Below are 15,230 nucleotides of genomic sequence, written 5' to 3' on the forward strand. Positions count from 1 at the left end.
CGACGACGACGACGCCTACGCCTTTCCAACCCGTTTCCTCAGCCCCTGACGCACCCTACCCACCGTCGTGATGACCGGCAACACCCACTGCGGATTCCGCAGCAACAACGCCACCACGGCCATGTACACCTGCACAATGAACCGGTGGATGACATCCTTCGCTAGCATTGTCGTGCCGTGACTGAAGAACCCCTTGAGCAGCTCGCCACTGATACCGTCATACAACGCCGATACCCCTTCCGCCTTGCCAATCCGCCACACCGTTGCAAAGATATTCCCCCTCTTCTTTTTACCGTCCCCTTTATCCTCCCCATCATCTTCCGTACTAGCACCGCCCCCCGCCGACACCTGCATCCTCGCCTTAGCAACCAAAAACGGATACGTCACAGCCGTCGCAACCACTTTACTCCCCGCCGCCAAGAAGAATGTCGTCGCCGCGCTCAAGTCATCTGTGCTATCGCTATCCCCATTACGCTTGCCCTGGCCGCGGGAGAGTAGCACCCGTCGTATGGCCTGCTGCAGGAAAAAGGTCAGGCTCGGGTTGAGGGTTAGGACTAGACTGGCGGAGTAGCCGGCCCAGAGACCGCGGAGGCCGCGCTCTCGACGGAGGGCGGAGAGGTGTTGGGTGAGGGTGAGGTCGGTGGGCTGGGGTGGAGGTGTGGTTGTTGATTCGGCTTCCGACTTGGTTCCAGCTTCGGGTTCAGACTTTTCGGTTTCGGGTTGTATGGTAGAAGACGGCGACGAAGACGAAGAAGAATGCAGCAAACTAGCCGTCTGCCGCCGCGTCACGACATTACTGACCGGCGTAGTAAACAATTTCGCACATGCGCCCGCAGCCGCGCCCACGGCGAGTTCCTCGGCCACGCCTAGGTACGGCACACTCTTGTGTGCAGCCAGCCGACGCGCGCGGAACCACTAGACTTCGTTAGCCACCCTTACCACAACCCCCAAACCCACACACAAGACAACCTCTACAAGGAACCAAGCAGGGACGGAGAGAGGAAACTCACAGTATAAAATAAAAAAAACAACCCACTATCCACCGCACTCTTCCCCGCGTCCGCCCCCAGTCCCGCAAAAAACGCCTTCACCCCTCCCTCCCTCGAGTATATCGCTCCAAAAGCGTCCAGTACACCCTCATACGCGTCTGCCGCATCCATGCTCCCGTCCCGTGCGAGCTGCCGCTGCACTTTGAGTCGCGTGTTGACTAGGTCCAAGGGGTAGGTCGCGGCTGTGGAGACGACGGTGCCGGCTGCGCCGGAGGCGGCGTGCCCTAGGGCGGGGAGGAGGTTGGGTGTGGAGGGCATGGTGTTTGTGTGTCTTGATTTGGTGGTTGGTGGTTGTGATGTCTGGTGTTGGTGTAGAGTGAGTTTGAGTATTGCCGAGGTAAACCGCTGGGTAGTAAAGATGGGAATACTAGGCGAGGCAGTGGTATTGTTGAGAAGAAACTCCTTGAAATGGAATGTCGATAAATCTCACTCTCTATATCTTCATTTCGCGTCGAATTGTCATAAAATACCCATCAAGTGTGGTTGTCTTGTCGAAATATGTTCAGCCCGTTGACAGACCCGGCCTTGAGCCGAGGCGCATCGAGATGCCCTGCACCAACGACGTCATCCCGCGTCTCGATGGCTGGGTACTTTTTTGTGCCAGGGGTTCGAGGCCAAGGACTGCAATGTCGTGCAGATGCTGCTGAGGGGACTTTGAAGACTGGTAACCAGTAGGAATAGCATATGTACAATCAATTTTGTGCAAACGCTATCCATCAGATCGTTTCTCTTGGTCATGATCCAAGAGCTGGTTGTCCAAATCCAAATGCGTACACAACCCTAACCCTCTCTCGGAATCCCAATCTTCACATGTCGGCCATTCTCGAGGAAGAAGGCTACCCAATGACTACCACTGTAATGGACGGAAAGCGTAATGCGAATTGAACCCAGGCAGCTAACGGTGACACAAGCTTCACTTAATCAGTCTTATACACGGCAATCATACCTCCATAAAGCTCTATAATAATGTATTTATCCCCCCTCTCAAACCTGAGCTATGTGCGTATAATACACAAAGAACGTTACCATGGAACGCCTCAAATACCATGGACTGAGTAGTGATAAGTACAAGGAAAAGTAAGGCATAGTAACTAAATCCCAGAGCCGAACCAAACGCGCCAAACAACACCAAGCGAAAAAGGTCCAGGTCAAAGCATGCAAGCAAGAAGAAATAGCAGTACAATATAATAAAAACAATATCAAAGCCTGCACCAGAGACCAGAGTAGGGTATAACACATAACTAACATTCATCCTCGCCTGCCGTATTTGCTCCGTTCCGTTCCGTCCTATTTCGTCCCATTCCGTTCCCTTCCTGTCCGTTCCCTGGCCATACCGACCGACCGACCGACCGACCGACCGACCGACCGACTAACGCCCAACCCGGTACGTAGAAAGCAAAACCCCTAGCACTCATCCCCTTCGTTGACCGCGTTCCTTCACCCCCATTATTCGCCCCCACCCTTCATCCCGCTCCTGTCCCCTCTGATAAACCCCCTGACTTGATAAGTGATACCTGCTCCCTGACCACGGATATCAAACCTCCCACGAATATCAACACCCCCAGAGTAGGCTAGGCGTAAGTAATAACGCGGGATTCTACTTCCTATGTGCCTGCTACCCCCCACAACCACAAATCATACCCCATCATCCAGCCTCACCCCCACAGACCCAGCCCTATCCCATGCACCATCCCACCCGGAGCAGGATCAGAACCCTATAGCCCCGATCCCTCCTGCGGAGAAGGACTCGACAACGAAGGAAACAACAACGTCGGTGCGGCCGATGGTTCAGCTGCGGCCACGACCGGCGGGGGCTTTGGCGGTAGACTGGCTGGGTGAGGCGAGATCGATTGTACCGCGGGCGATGAGGGTGTTTTTGCGGGGGTATCGTTGGTTCGTGTTTGTGTTGTTTGGACGACGATGGTGTTTTCGGTTGCGGGAGGAAGCGGTGCGAATGGATTCTGCGATTCGGCGGTTGTGGTAGGTGCATATCCGGGAGGCACCTGTTCTGGTGTTGTGGATGCCAGTTTTGGTGCAGGCACCGCTGATGCAGGCACCGCTGATGTAAGCACCTCTGATGCGTGTCCCTCTAGTGCGGGTACCTCTGATGTAGGCACTACTGAAGCAGATACCCTCGGAGACGCGGGCGCTTGCTGGGTCCGTGGTAAAAGTATCGGACGGGATCCGGATACCATGGGCGATGCCGATAGGCGCGTGTTCGTGCCTTCACCAGCAACCCTAACCCCACCCCCTTGAGCCTGTCCAAGAGTAGCCCGTGGCGAGGGCATCGATGCCGGTATGGACATGGATCTCGGCTCCATCGACGGCGTGCCTATTGGGGCCGTGGACTCGTCGACTACCCCCCCGGCCACGGACATCGACCCCCCATACCCTGAATCCGCATGATCATCCAACCCGGAGCTCGTAAGACCCTGTTGCTGCCTCTGCTGGATTTGCTGGAGGTGCTGCTGCCTCTGCCACTCCCTCATGCTCGCGCCCGTGTTGGCATAGAACTGCGGGATTCCCGGCCCCACATTCACGCCGAATCTGTTCCCGGCTCTCGCCCAAGCCTCGGCCGTCACAATCCTCGGCCCCATCGGGGTCATCACCGCTCGGTTGGCCATCGCAGGGGGACCCATATTCGACGTCGTGGTAGCGGAAACATCAGCGGCAGAGGTAGACCCCCTGGCCATATTAGCCATGCCGACCAGGCTATTCCTCCTGGCTTCCCCTGCCCCTGCTGTTGCTGCTAGGGACATCGGCATCAGCGCCGGGGAGACCACCGGCCGCAGGTTATGCGGGCCCGCGATCGCCACGGCGGTAGCCAGGGCCGCGTTCATGGGGCCCGTGGGATAGGGAGGAGCAGTGAGCTGCGACGACGAGTCACGCTGTTGGGCATGTAGGGCCTGGAGTGCTCGCGCGTGCGCCTGTGCTCGTGCAAGTGTTCGTGCTTGGTGTGTTGGCGAGTTCTGCTGTGCGGCCTGTTGAATCCGTAGGGTCCGAAGTGCTCGCGCGTGCGCTTGTGCTCGTGCAAGTGCTCGTGCTTGGTGTGTTGGGGAGTTCGGTTGTGCCTGTCCCTGGACCTGTGCCTGGGCTTGTAGTTGTGCTCCCGCATGTGCCTGAGCCCGGGCGAGGGCTTCAGCCTGGGAGCGAGCGACGGCGCGGGAGTACGCGGCAGTGTCGGTGTTGATGTCGGCATTGCTGTCGACGACATAGCCGTTCCCAGCGTCGGATCCCCCACGATTTCGAGCTTGTTGTTGCTGTCGCAGCCGTCGCAGCGCTTCTCCAGCCAGCAGGTTCTGCTGCATCCATCGCATCGCGGCAATCTGGTTCTGCGCCTGGCCCATGTGACCCGCGTGCCCGGCGAGACCCAGATGCGCCGGGTGGTTGACGTGGCCGGCGTGGCCCGCTTGGACAGCCGCAATCTGATTCTGGGCGCGAGCTAACATCCGCTGGTGGTAGGCATGTTCCCGTAACGCTTGCGTTGACAAAGCCTGGCTCCCTTGTTGGGGCTGCAATTCTTGGTACTGCTGCTCTGGGCTGACGGCTTGTTGTGCGGTGTTGCGCTGCTGCTTCGACTTCGTCTGCCTCTGTTCCTGTTCCGGCTCTTCCGCAGGCTCTTGCGTCGGCTGCTTCTTTCTCCCCTTCTGCGGTCGGGCTTGCTGCTGTTGCCGCTGCCGCTGACGCTGCAGCTCTGCTTCAGCCTGTCGCTGTCTCTCGGCCGCCTCCCGCCTACGCTGCTGCTGCTGCTGCTGAGCCAGACGAGCCTGTTGCTTCTGATATTGCACGAACCGTTTCCTCAGCGCTTCCTGCATGGCCGCATGGCGTTGTTGATATTCTTCTACCCGCATTTTCAGGCGGTTGTCATACTCCTGGGCAGCGGCAGCAGTACCGTGTATGCCCACGATGTCTAGAATATCCTCGGCCGAGCCGATCGATTGGCGCCGCCGGTACGCGGGGGCCGTCGGCACACTAAAAGACCGAGCACTCTACGCTCGTCCTGTGACTGACGGCCGCCGCTGCGGCGCGCCCGCGCCCGCAAGACTGAAACTGGACGACCGTCGTGAGAAGTCTCCTCCTCCTCCACCTCCTGCTGCGCTGCCTAGAACGGCCGGATCCGGCTCACCCGACGCATCCTCTTGCTCGTACAGTCCCGGATGGCCGTCCGGAAGCCGCTGGGCGCCGAAGCCAACCACCTGGAAGATATTGACACGACCGCCGTTAGTGGCCGTTTGTAGTTGCTCGTGGAGACGCGCCAGTTGGTACTGTCGCTTGGTCGGCGCGAACACGGGCTGCGGGACGACCGGCTGGGGGTTCCAGTTGGCCAGCGCGCTCATAACCGCGGCCGCTTCCTCGTCGCTGTCGACCGCGCCCTGGTTCGCCTCGTCTTCGTCCTCAAGGGGCGCATTGGCGTCAATAGCGGCCTTCTGCTGCTTGGCCTGGTTCTTCTTCTGGTATGCCGCGAGCAGCATGTCGTATGGTAAAGACCGGCCCGGTACAGCCCGCTTGGCGCTCATGCTGTGGCTCTTACAGGTGAGAGACCGCGCGCACGGTTGGCCATTGGCAAGCAGCACACCACACTGCCGCTCCACGTCAACGGGACCCTTGGGCTTGGCGGCCTTCGGCTTGGGCTCGTCCTTCTTCTTCTTCGCCTTGCCCTTCTCCAGGTCGCCGTCCGCCTTCCTCTTCTTGCCCGCAACACTCGTTTTCTTCGCCTTGCCAGCCGTTTTGCCCCCATTCCCATCCTTGCCATCGTCGTCGTCATCGTCACTATCATCGTCCCGCCCCGCCCCATCCCCCTCAGCCTTGCGCGCTTCTTCCTCCCGGGCCGCCTCCTTCAACCGCTCGCGGGCCTCCCGAGCTTCCTTCTTGCGCTGAGCCTTTTCCTTCTTAATCTTGAGGCATCGCGCGACGTGCTCGGTACCGGCAGACCGCGTAATGACTTTCTTACAGTGCTTACACTGAAACATGTCGAGCAGATCCTCGAGCGGGCGCCCGGTGTTGAAGTTTTCGCGCGAGGCATCGTCGAGTTGGACGGTGACGGGGCTGGGTGATGAGGCGATGATGGCGTTGTCTTTGGCTTTTTTCTTGTCTTCTGCGCCGTGTATAGGTTAGTACCCGTCCTCAGACATCCTACCAATGCAGGTCTCAAATCGCGACTGCGCACCTTCAATAATATTCCCTTCCTTCCAATTCCCTGGCTTAATCTGTTTCGGTGGCGCCTTCTTCAGCTTGATCTTACCAAACCGAGCGGGCCGCGACGGAGTGACAGATTTCTTGGTCGACGCGACCTTGATGGTAGCCTCGTCATCTGTGCGGGGTGAATTAGTCAGTATCGTCAATATAAGCAGACACGATAATCATAGTCTGCGTTCTCCTCGCTCAATCAGGGGAACCAAGACGAGGGGAAAGACGCGCGTGTGCTGCGACTATCGCGCCATCACTCTGCCCTTGCTATAGACATACCCTTGGTGGAATCCATCGTCGCCATCTCAGAATAGCGCGGGCGTGATTGCCGCGATCAAAATCGCTTTTTGAGTCGCTCGCTCGCGCTGTCGTTCGTGGCCTCAATCCGTACACCGCAGAAAAAAAGCCGTGGCTAACAGCCCTAGAAAGGCGCAGTCGGGGATGACAACCTATGGTGGTGGGAAATGGGTATTGCCCATTTCCGATGCACCACAGTTACAAATCGTCGCCGTTCCGATATTTTTTCCGGTCGTTCGTTTCGTTTTCTTCTTCCGACACTTTTTCGTGCAAGCGATCGGTCAGTCGAAGGTGGCGATATGCGATACCGGTTCCGGTCGTTAATCGTCGGTCGTTGTTTGTTCGTTTTGGGAAGGATTGGAGTTCGACGTTGAAGGTAGTTAAACGAATGAAGCCAAGGCTGCAGCAGGGATTCCGCGCTCAGGGAAACAACCTCAGACCGCGGAAGTGGGTCACGTGGAGAGCTTAGGTTCGGGGATCTCGTTAGAGTGAAGAAGGGCGTTTATGCATGTATGCGATATAATGTACGACACATCCAACATTCCACATGTGCACAATCATCCCCGAAGTATTAATTATGGCTCACGAGTCGTGATTCTTTTCAAGAACTATCATGTAAAACAATTCCTATACCGGGTACCCTCTTTCAAATACATTTCGCTGACCATCCATTGCCGACCGTCTTTTCATTACAACCCTCCCCCTGTGTTCTGACATTCATGTCAATGATATAGGACACCCCCTCTACGCTACACAAAAGGAAAAGAAACCGCACTTCTATCCATGACACCCGAACTCCCCGCACCTACCACCCGAATCCCATTACCCATTTCCGGAAACTCACTCAATGAAGATAAAAGACACGACCTGATATAACGCACACGATCCCCTCCCACTGCTTACGAAGGAACTTGCATAATCCTGCCGTTACCGGGTGTTGTCATTACTGGTCCCAGCATTGTCATTACTAGTCCCAGCGTTGTTGCCACGGCCGCAGCCATGACCACGACCACGACCACGACCACGGCTCTGGCCCCGGCCCGGAACCCAAACAATAGTCCCGCCACCACGGTAGTCGCTGGGGGGTGACCAGGGCTGAAGCAAAAGATTCAGCGGCATTTTGGCGGTCGTTAGTTCCGGCCGAACGGCTGGCGGGTTAATGACTGGTGGTTGAACGCCTGGCTGGGGGGCATCTGGCGGATTAACGCCTGGCGGGACAGGGGCTGGCGGATGAAGACCTGGCTGGGGAACACCTGACGGGTGAAGGCCTTGCGGAGGAGGGGCTGGTGGGTGAATGCCCGGCTGGTGAAGGCCTGACGGGTGCATGATTGGCTGGGAACGGCTTGAATGGGGCAAGGCTGACACATGACCGTAGCCAGCAGTGTTACTGTAGCTGTCACTCTCCAGGGGGGGTTGTTGGTAGGGGAAATACCCATAATTAGTAGGAAGAGGGAAATCAAAACCGCTGGGGAGCTGCTGGAGGAAAGGTTCCCCACCCGGCTGGGGAACGCCGGGAAAAGGAGTATGACTAGAATGAAGACCCGCTAGCAACGGGGCTGATCGAGATCCTTGGGCAATGGGGGCTGGTCCTGGAAGCTGTACGTTGTATTGTGAAGCCCCGCGTGGGTGTATAGGCAGCTGTGGCTGTTGAAATTGGCTGGTATGCGGTTGTTGCTGTTGGAGTGGTCCTGGTTGCGGTGTTTGCTGGGGCTGTTGTGGTTGCTGGGGCTGTTGTACATAACCGCCCCAGGCTGGCGTCGGTTGCTGGAACTAGTAGCCGCCATAATTCCCTTGGCTTGGGACGGTCTGCTGGTAACCACCATGCGGGTGCATCATTTGCTGCGCCTGGAGATGTTGCTGCTGCTGCGGTTGCGGTTGCGCCTGGGGTTGCTGCGAACGTTGCCCGACCAGGAGGTCGTTGAACCACTGGTGAGTCAGGGCTTCGGCGGCGGAAATGCGCAGCTCAGGGCGGAGTTGTAGCATGCGCTGGAGGAGGTCGATCCCCACCGGGTCGATCTGGGGCAGAATGCTGCTGAGCGGCTGGGTTGCGTACATCTGCCAGGTGGTCTTGTACTCGGGAAACTGCGACAAGCCGGGCCATGTGCGCTCACTCGGGGTTCCCATGATGCGGAAGATGCGGATGATTTGGTCCTCGTTGGTGGTGCCTGGGAACAAGGGGCGACCGGAGAACATCTCGGCCATGATGCAGCCAGCGGACCAGATATCGATGCTGGTATTGTAGGTGCGGCTGCCGAGGAGCACGTCGGGAGCCCGGTACCAAAGGGTGACGACCTCGTTCGAGAAGGTGTTGACCGGTATGCCAAACGCCCGCGCAAGACCAAAGTCGCCCAACTTGAGCTGCCCTTTGCCGTTGATAAGCAGGTTCTGGGGTTTCAGATCGCGGTGGAGGACTCGGTTCTTGTGGCAAAAGTCGATGCCCTTCAGCAGTTGATACATGAAGGACTTTATGACGGGGGGCTTGAGGGCACCCCTGTCACCCTGGGTGTCCATGTACTTCTTGAGATCGCCGTCCATATACTCGAACACGAGCATCAGCTTGTTCTCGGTGTGAATAACATCGTGGAGAGCTACGATGTTCTCGTGCTTGAGTTCCTTCATAAGAGAAATCTCACGGATGGCGGTACTAGGCGTCCCTTCCTCCGAGTCAAGATGGATCTCCTTGAGCGCGACCAGCTCACCCGTTTGGCGATTCCTCCCTTTGAAAACCTAGGCAGAACGTCAGTAGTGGGCTAGAGCATGGTGAAAAAGCGCCAGACGCTTGGAGTTCCAAACTCACAGTAGCATATGTTCCCTCGCCCAGCTTTTCAAGCTGCTGGAATGACGCAGCGTGCCTTTTGCCGTCCATTCTGCAATGTATGGGAGCCGACTTTCCGTGCTACTGAGCAATAAAAGGTGGAAGTCTAGATCGCGATGTCGCAACCGTTTGACTACCAAGCAACTATATTCCTATATTCCGCGATAGACAGTTCCGGAAGTCGCTCGATGACGATCGATGGATTGCTGGGCCCGGGGTTTCTCGATCTCGGAATCTTAAGTTGGAGGGAGCGAGGCGGTTGCGGGGTATCCTATCGTCGATTGACACGAAGAGCGCAGAGGAATTGCAATGGGGCGAAAGAATCAAGCGCGATGCCCAAGACGGTTGGTGCCTGGGGGTTTTGTCTTGTCAGATGAAGATGGCTGAGATGTTTCAATGCCAACCGAAACACCGAAACACTGTTGGGTGCCAGGGAAGGCCGAGACCTGACGCGCTGACCGCTCGGGGCAGCCCCGCCCCCGCCAGTGTATGGTGGGTGCACCGTGTGAAAGCCGTGCAAATAGAATTTCATACTGTAATTCGGTGGGGTGAAACCCGAGTCCTCGTACTGTGCAGGTGTGGTAGACTCACTGACTCATACATCCATGAAGTTAAGGCTTCCATGCCAGGGCAAGACCGATATACTTGACCACCACAAGTGGTTCACTTGAAAAGCCCTGAGCCGGCCAATGTTGAGGACCAGGTGATCCAAGCCTGACTTGACAGAATGACAGAACACTCCCAATCGCCTACAAACTCTGATGCAGTGCAAAAGGTGTCAAGGCTGCGAAGCCATAAAACTAAAATATCACCAGGCCCACCTCATATCTATAAAACCCAGGCCGAGTCCCCAGTTATTTGTCGCACTTTTCGACATCGATGCTCTCGAAACCATCTTGTGCAGTTTGCTGAGTCCCGTTGCCCTCAGAAGTGAGGTGGTAGGGACTATGACGGCCTGCTCTCTCGCCTAAGTCGCGAAGGGATGGACAGAACCACAATGAATGCATGGCCGCCTCAAAATACTTCGTAATTCGTCATTTGTGGTTCAATACAACCTCACTCCCCCCCAGGCTCATGTTTCTGCACATCCATCCACTCCAGCGTAAACGCCGTCACAATCCTCGCCCAGTCCTTGACCGTCGCAATATCCAAATGCTCCCCATCATCGTCCATAGTATGCCACACTTTAGGAAACGGCGTGGGAATCAGATGCAGCACGGGGGCGCCGCGCAGCATAAACGGCACGTGGTCGTCGCCAACAAACCCGCGCCCATTGAACTGCGTCGCCATCTTGCCGCTCTCGGGCAAGAAGGGGGCGCTAGGCCCCGGCTTGCTCTCGAGAAGCTCGAACTGCCGGAGTCGGCCCTCGATGGCGGCCATCCGCTGGTAGGCCCAGTGGGTGTTTTGGAAGTAGGAGGGAATGACGGGGTTAGCGGAACCGAGGAGGTCGAGCAGGACGAAGAGGCTGATTTGTTGCATGGGGTTCCGGAAGGTTGAGCGAGCTGGGTGTACCGTGGATTCCCATTCTGCCGCGAGAGCCCTACACCGCGTTAGTCAAGCCCGGTCTTGTATCTATTTCTACCCCAGGCCTTTCCCCGTCACCCCATCCCCTAGGAGAGAAGAAACTCACCTCGACCCATACAAACTATCCTCATCCGTCCAAGCAACAAACGCCTCCTCCCCATCCAACAACAAAATCTGCACTCCCTCCACACTCTCCCCATCAACCCCAGCCCCTTCCCCCTTCCCTTTCCCTTTCCCCTTCCCATCACCCTCCGCCCACATCCTCGCCAAATACCCCTCCACCGCCCTAGCCACATCCATCAAAACCGCACACGGCGCCGCACTATCCGTAGCACCCACAAACCCCTCAGGCTCAATCTTACTATCATAATGCGCGACCAGCGTCAGATACGACGCCGCGCCCACGCCCCTCGCCTTCGTCCACGGCGGTTCGCGCCTTAGCACCAGATTCGCAAAGGGTATCTGCCTGTCTCCTGTCGCGGGCGTGGTGGATGTGGAGTTCTGCCAGGAGAGGTCCCATGTGGGTAGGTGGGTGCGGAAGAAAGAGGCGAGTTGGGACTGGGCGGCGGTTTGGCCCGGTGTGCCCGGGACCCGGGGGATGAGGAGGGGGGAGAGGAGCGTGCCGGAGGTGATGTTGTAGTCGGTGTCGGAGGGGGTGGGGAGGGATTGGAGGAGGGAGGGGGAGAGGGGGGTGTAGGCTGTTGTTGGGGGGAGGAGGGTGGTGAGGAATAAGGGGTAGAGGAGGGAGGAGAGGGTGGGGGGTTGGAGATGCATCCTTTGTACTGTGGTATGGCTTTCGATTCGGGTCGGGTTTCTGGATATCGAACAGATAGTGTCCGTCGGGGGCACGAGGCCACACCGATCGAGGTCTCGCAGGCTCGTTTGCGGCGGCTAACTAGACGCAACGTCGATGGTCATGCTGTTGGCCGAACGAAGGAAGTTGTCGCAACGCAGATGGAATTCAAAGCTCGATGTTGAAGTTGAGTCCTTGATTGGTACCGGTAATATTACCAGATTACCAGATGAGGTCGTTTCGGCGTATTGCATCAAGCGTCGTCGGATACTAGGCGCAATCCAGCGACACGAGGTCTGGGCATGGAATTATCAATCAAAATCTGAGCCCCAAGCAACAAGGCAGATAATAATCTCAATCGCAATCGGATTGGCGTACGTGGTGTTTTCTTCGGGACCAAGTCCCGTTGTTCTGTCCCGTCGCTTTCGGAGGACAAACCCCCGAGCATGTTTGACACGGTTGCTTGTGCGCTCATTGGCTGTTTCACATCACACTGAGAGAGAGTCGACAGGCCTAAAACAGCTGCAGAGAGCCCCGCTGCCGATCAACTGGGATTCAGGCCGGTTCCCTTGCATCAGGGGGAAACCAAGTAACTATTGGGGGTGACGTTGAGCGGTTGATGACGAGATTCTGGAACTCGAAATCAAAGCTCGAACTCGTCCTCATTTTCACTTCGATTGATAAATATGTACGAGCACGCAAAAACAAATCAGGACACGATCCATTGATTATCAGGGAAGCCCATCGTAATTACGGACCTCACTAACGAAGAACATGTCCTAAATGCCGAATGCACCTCATCCTTAAACATTTAACCCAAAACTCCATCTCCCCCGAATTCCCGTTTCACTTGAGACAGTCCCCATCATGCCGATGACAACACTACCCACAATAGTGTCGCGATGCAAAATCTAGCCCAGCCCAGCCCAGCCCAGTCTCTAATACATATATAGCACACACCCGTAAAATCTACTTGATGGTATTTCCGACCCCTGGACCTCCCATATTACCATGTCCTGATGTAATGCAATCACCAACCCACACCAACAAACACACCAAACAAACAACACACTCACTATCACCAACCAGTCCACCAAACCGAATCAACCCCCTAAAACTCGTCATCCCCCCCTTCCCCCGCAACCCGCCTCCTCTCCATCTCATCCTCTAACACCAACCGCTCCGAAAAGCTCCTCGGCGTAAACCCACTATCCCTCGCCAAACTCGGCGCCGAAGCGCGATAACTCCCCATCGCGGCAGCCTCAATCCCCGTCACATCCTTCAGACTGCCGACCGAAAACCGCACGTCCCGCATCTCGGCGATTTCATCGTACAGCTTGGCGTCCTTGATCGGGGCGATGGTTACGGAGCGGCCCATATAGGAGCCGATGCTGTGGTCAAAGAGGGCGGAGGAAGGGGACATGGGGGTGGCATTGGTGTTGGCTTTGGCGTTGGTGGTTGTAGGGCCGGACGGGGAGGAAACGGTATCGCCGCCTGCTTGTTGCTGCTGTAACCGTTGCTGCTCTTCGCGCGCGGCTTTGCGGAGGCGGCCTGGGGTTGGGTCTTCGTCGGATGAGTCGGGGTCGGGGAGATATTTTTGGTGTTTTTGCGGGGAGGAACTGGAAGGTCCGCCGACTTCATCATCGAACTCAAAAAACGGGTCGTCGTCTACGCTATTGTCTAGGCTGGCCGACTCCGATTGCTGGGGCTGTGCTGGTTCGGCTGCTTTCAGCGTTGGGCGCGTCAAATTTGGTGGCCGAGCTGGCAGAGCGCCGGGATCTGATGGTGGTGATGTTGGTTTGCGTCGGATAGGGATAGACAAAAACTCGTCCTCAGATGCTGAGTCCTCCTCATCCTCCTCTTCATCTTCATCCCCTTCCTCGCTATCGCTGTCATCGTCAACGTCTTGCACTACTTCATCGACGTATACCCTAGTATCCTGATCGACAACCTTATACCCATTCCCATTCGGCCGGATCGTCGCCTGCGAATCGTTTCTCGTCGTCAGGCCCTTTGGGCGTTCTGGAACTTTCTCGCCGTTCATGCTGCTGGGGGGAACCTCTTCAGGATCTGGATTGACGACCCTCCAAGTTGTGCCCTCCTCTAGCGGGCTCCGGGTTAGTGCCTGTAGTGCCTGTGTCGAAGAAACCTTTTTTGGTTTTGGAAACGCGTCCTCCTCTCCTTCGACATCCAACAAAGAAGTCCCCGAGTATGTGATTGACTCATCATCACCATTCCCCTGCACCCTGTCAACGTTATCCTGTTCGGTGGCAAATTCCAGTGACTCCGCCTCAGCCTCAGCGGTAGCAGCAGCAGTCGCAGTCGCAGTGGGAGCCTGCGCCTCGGCGGCCCCACTCTCGTCGGTGAACGTCATCGCCGTCGGTGTCCGGGGAGACGACGACGCCGGAAAAATCTCCTCGCCCTCAAACTCGAAGCGCACGCGTCGCGGACTGTCCTTGTTCGAGCTAGACGACCGCCGCAATGCGCTCCGCCGGCGACCTTTGCTCGTCGTCGTAATATTGGACTCGCTGCCGTAGGACTCGAGCGACGAGGACGCCTCGGACCGGTCCGTCAGCCTGCGCAGCGGCACCGGCCTGTTATCAAAGTTGGTCGTGAGAGCCGGCGGCTTCGGGTCTTGGGCGGCTGCCAATGCCTTGTTTACTTTGTCCACGTTGTCGGTCGACAGCGGCAGCGGCGAGCCTTCGGACGTCGGGGGCGGCGACATCGGGGGCGAATGGAGAGATGACCGGCGACTGTCGTTCTCGAGCAGTGGGAGGTAGGTCGGTGTAAATAAGCCCTGGAATTCTTTCTCTCTGGCATGGGGACTGCGTGAGCCTTCCATCGGGGTTCCCGACGTGTGGCGGAGAATAGGTGGGGGGGATTTGCGGCCACCGGGACTGCCCCAGGTGCCGCGGCTTGTTGATGAGTTGACGATGGCCGGAGAGACCGGCGGTCGTGTTGTCAGTGTCAGTGGTGGTCTAGAAGCGTCGCGAAGATGCGAGGGGCTTAGTGACGGGTAATCCCCCGCGAATACCGAAGCGGTAACGGTGCGTGATACTTCGCTCGAGACGTCGTCCGGGTATTTCCTCAGACACTCGTCCATATGACGGTGGAACTCGGCGAGCATATCCCGCTGGTAGGCGGCCACCTTCCCATCGAGCTCGGCCAGCCGATCTCGCAGCTCCAACACGAGGCGGGCAGCGTCGTCCATGGCGGGCATAGGCAAGGCGGGCAAGGCGCATAGGGCGGCTGCAAGCGATGCACCAGAGCCCGGGACAACCCCGCGATTGTTTAGCGATGCGCGTGACTCAATTGATTGGCGATCTGCAGGCTGCAAACCATGATTCGCGCGTTTCGGTGCCCTCGAAGATCCCGCGTGCCTGATACGCCGCGTATTACTGCGTAAGGAAGGTTTCGCCGTGTGTTTGCCGGGGAAAAAGAAAGAAAGAAAAGGCCTGATGGGAGGAGGGGGACAAAATCACGGGAAAGACCGGAAAGGGCAATGACAAAACGAATGGACGGAAGGGCTCGAGGCCCGTTTTGTGGGTGGAGGTTCCGGGGGGAA

The 15,230-nt window shown here is 57.2% G+C and overlaps 4 protein-coding genes across 4 annotated transcripts; all 4 read right to left on the reverse strand.

The window, feature by feature from the left end:
* Nucleotides 1-15: 15 nt before the first annotated feature.
* Nucleotides 16-1,307, reverse strand: C8A04DRAFT_35007 (peroxisomal adenine nucleotide transporter 1; the record flags this gene model as incomplete). Its single annotated transcript, XM_062783012.1, has 2 exons — nucleotides 16-915; nucleotides 1,011-1,307. 2 exons carry the CDS (start codon nucleotides 1,305-1,307, stop codon nucleotides 16-18), a joined length of 1,197 nt encoding a protein of 398 aa, XP_062639656.1.
* A 3,731-nt stretch (nucleotides 1,308-5,038) lies between these two features.
* Nucleotides 5,039-6,540, reverse strand: C8A04DRAFT_35008 (SCA7, zinc-binding domain-containing protein; the record flags this gene model as incomplete). Its single annotated transcript, XM_062783013.1, has 3 exons — nucleotides 5,039-6,144; nucleotides 6,217-6,360; nucleotides 6,516-6,540. The coding sequence occupies 3 exons, from the start codon at nucleotides 6,538-6,540 to the stop codon at nucleotides 5,039-5,041; spliced, it is 1,275 nt and encodes a 424-aa protein (XP_062639657.1).
* A 1,763-nt stretch (nucleotides 6,541-8,303) lies between these two features.
* C8A04DRAFT_35009 (kinase-like domain-containing protein) lies at nucleotides 8,304-11,646 on the reverse strand (the record flags this gene model as incomplete). The annotated part of the gene is made up of 4 exons (XM_062783014.1): nucleotides 8,304-9,260; nucleotides 9,331-9,400; nucleotides 10,409-10,888; nucleotides 10,979-11,646. 4 exons carry the CDS (start codon nucleotides 11,644-11,646, stop codon nucleotides 8,304-8,306), a joined length of 2,175 nt encoding a protein of 724 aa, XP_062639658.1.
* Nucleotides 11,647-12,776: 1,130 nt separating this feature from the next.
* Nucleotides 12,777-14,876, reverse strand: C8A04DRAFT_35011 (uncharacterized protein; the record flags this gene model as incomplete). Its single annotated transcript, XM_062783015.1, has 1 exon — nucleotides 12,777-14,876. The coding sequence occupies one exon, from the start codon at nucleotides 14,874-14,876 to the stop codon at nucleotides 12,777-12,779; it is 2,100 nt and encodes a 699-aa protein (XP_062639659.1).
* Nucleotides 14,877-15,230: the final 354 nt, after the last annotated feature.

This window comes from Dichotomopilus funicola (genome assembly GCF_033296635.1).
Source record: "Dichotomopilus funicola strain CBS 141.50 unplaced genomic scaffold C8A04scaffold_9, whole genome shotgun sequence".
NCBI lineage: Eukaryota > Fungi > Ascomycota > Sordariomycetes > Sordariales > Chaetomiaceae > Dichotomopilus > Dichotomopilus funicola.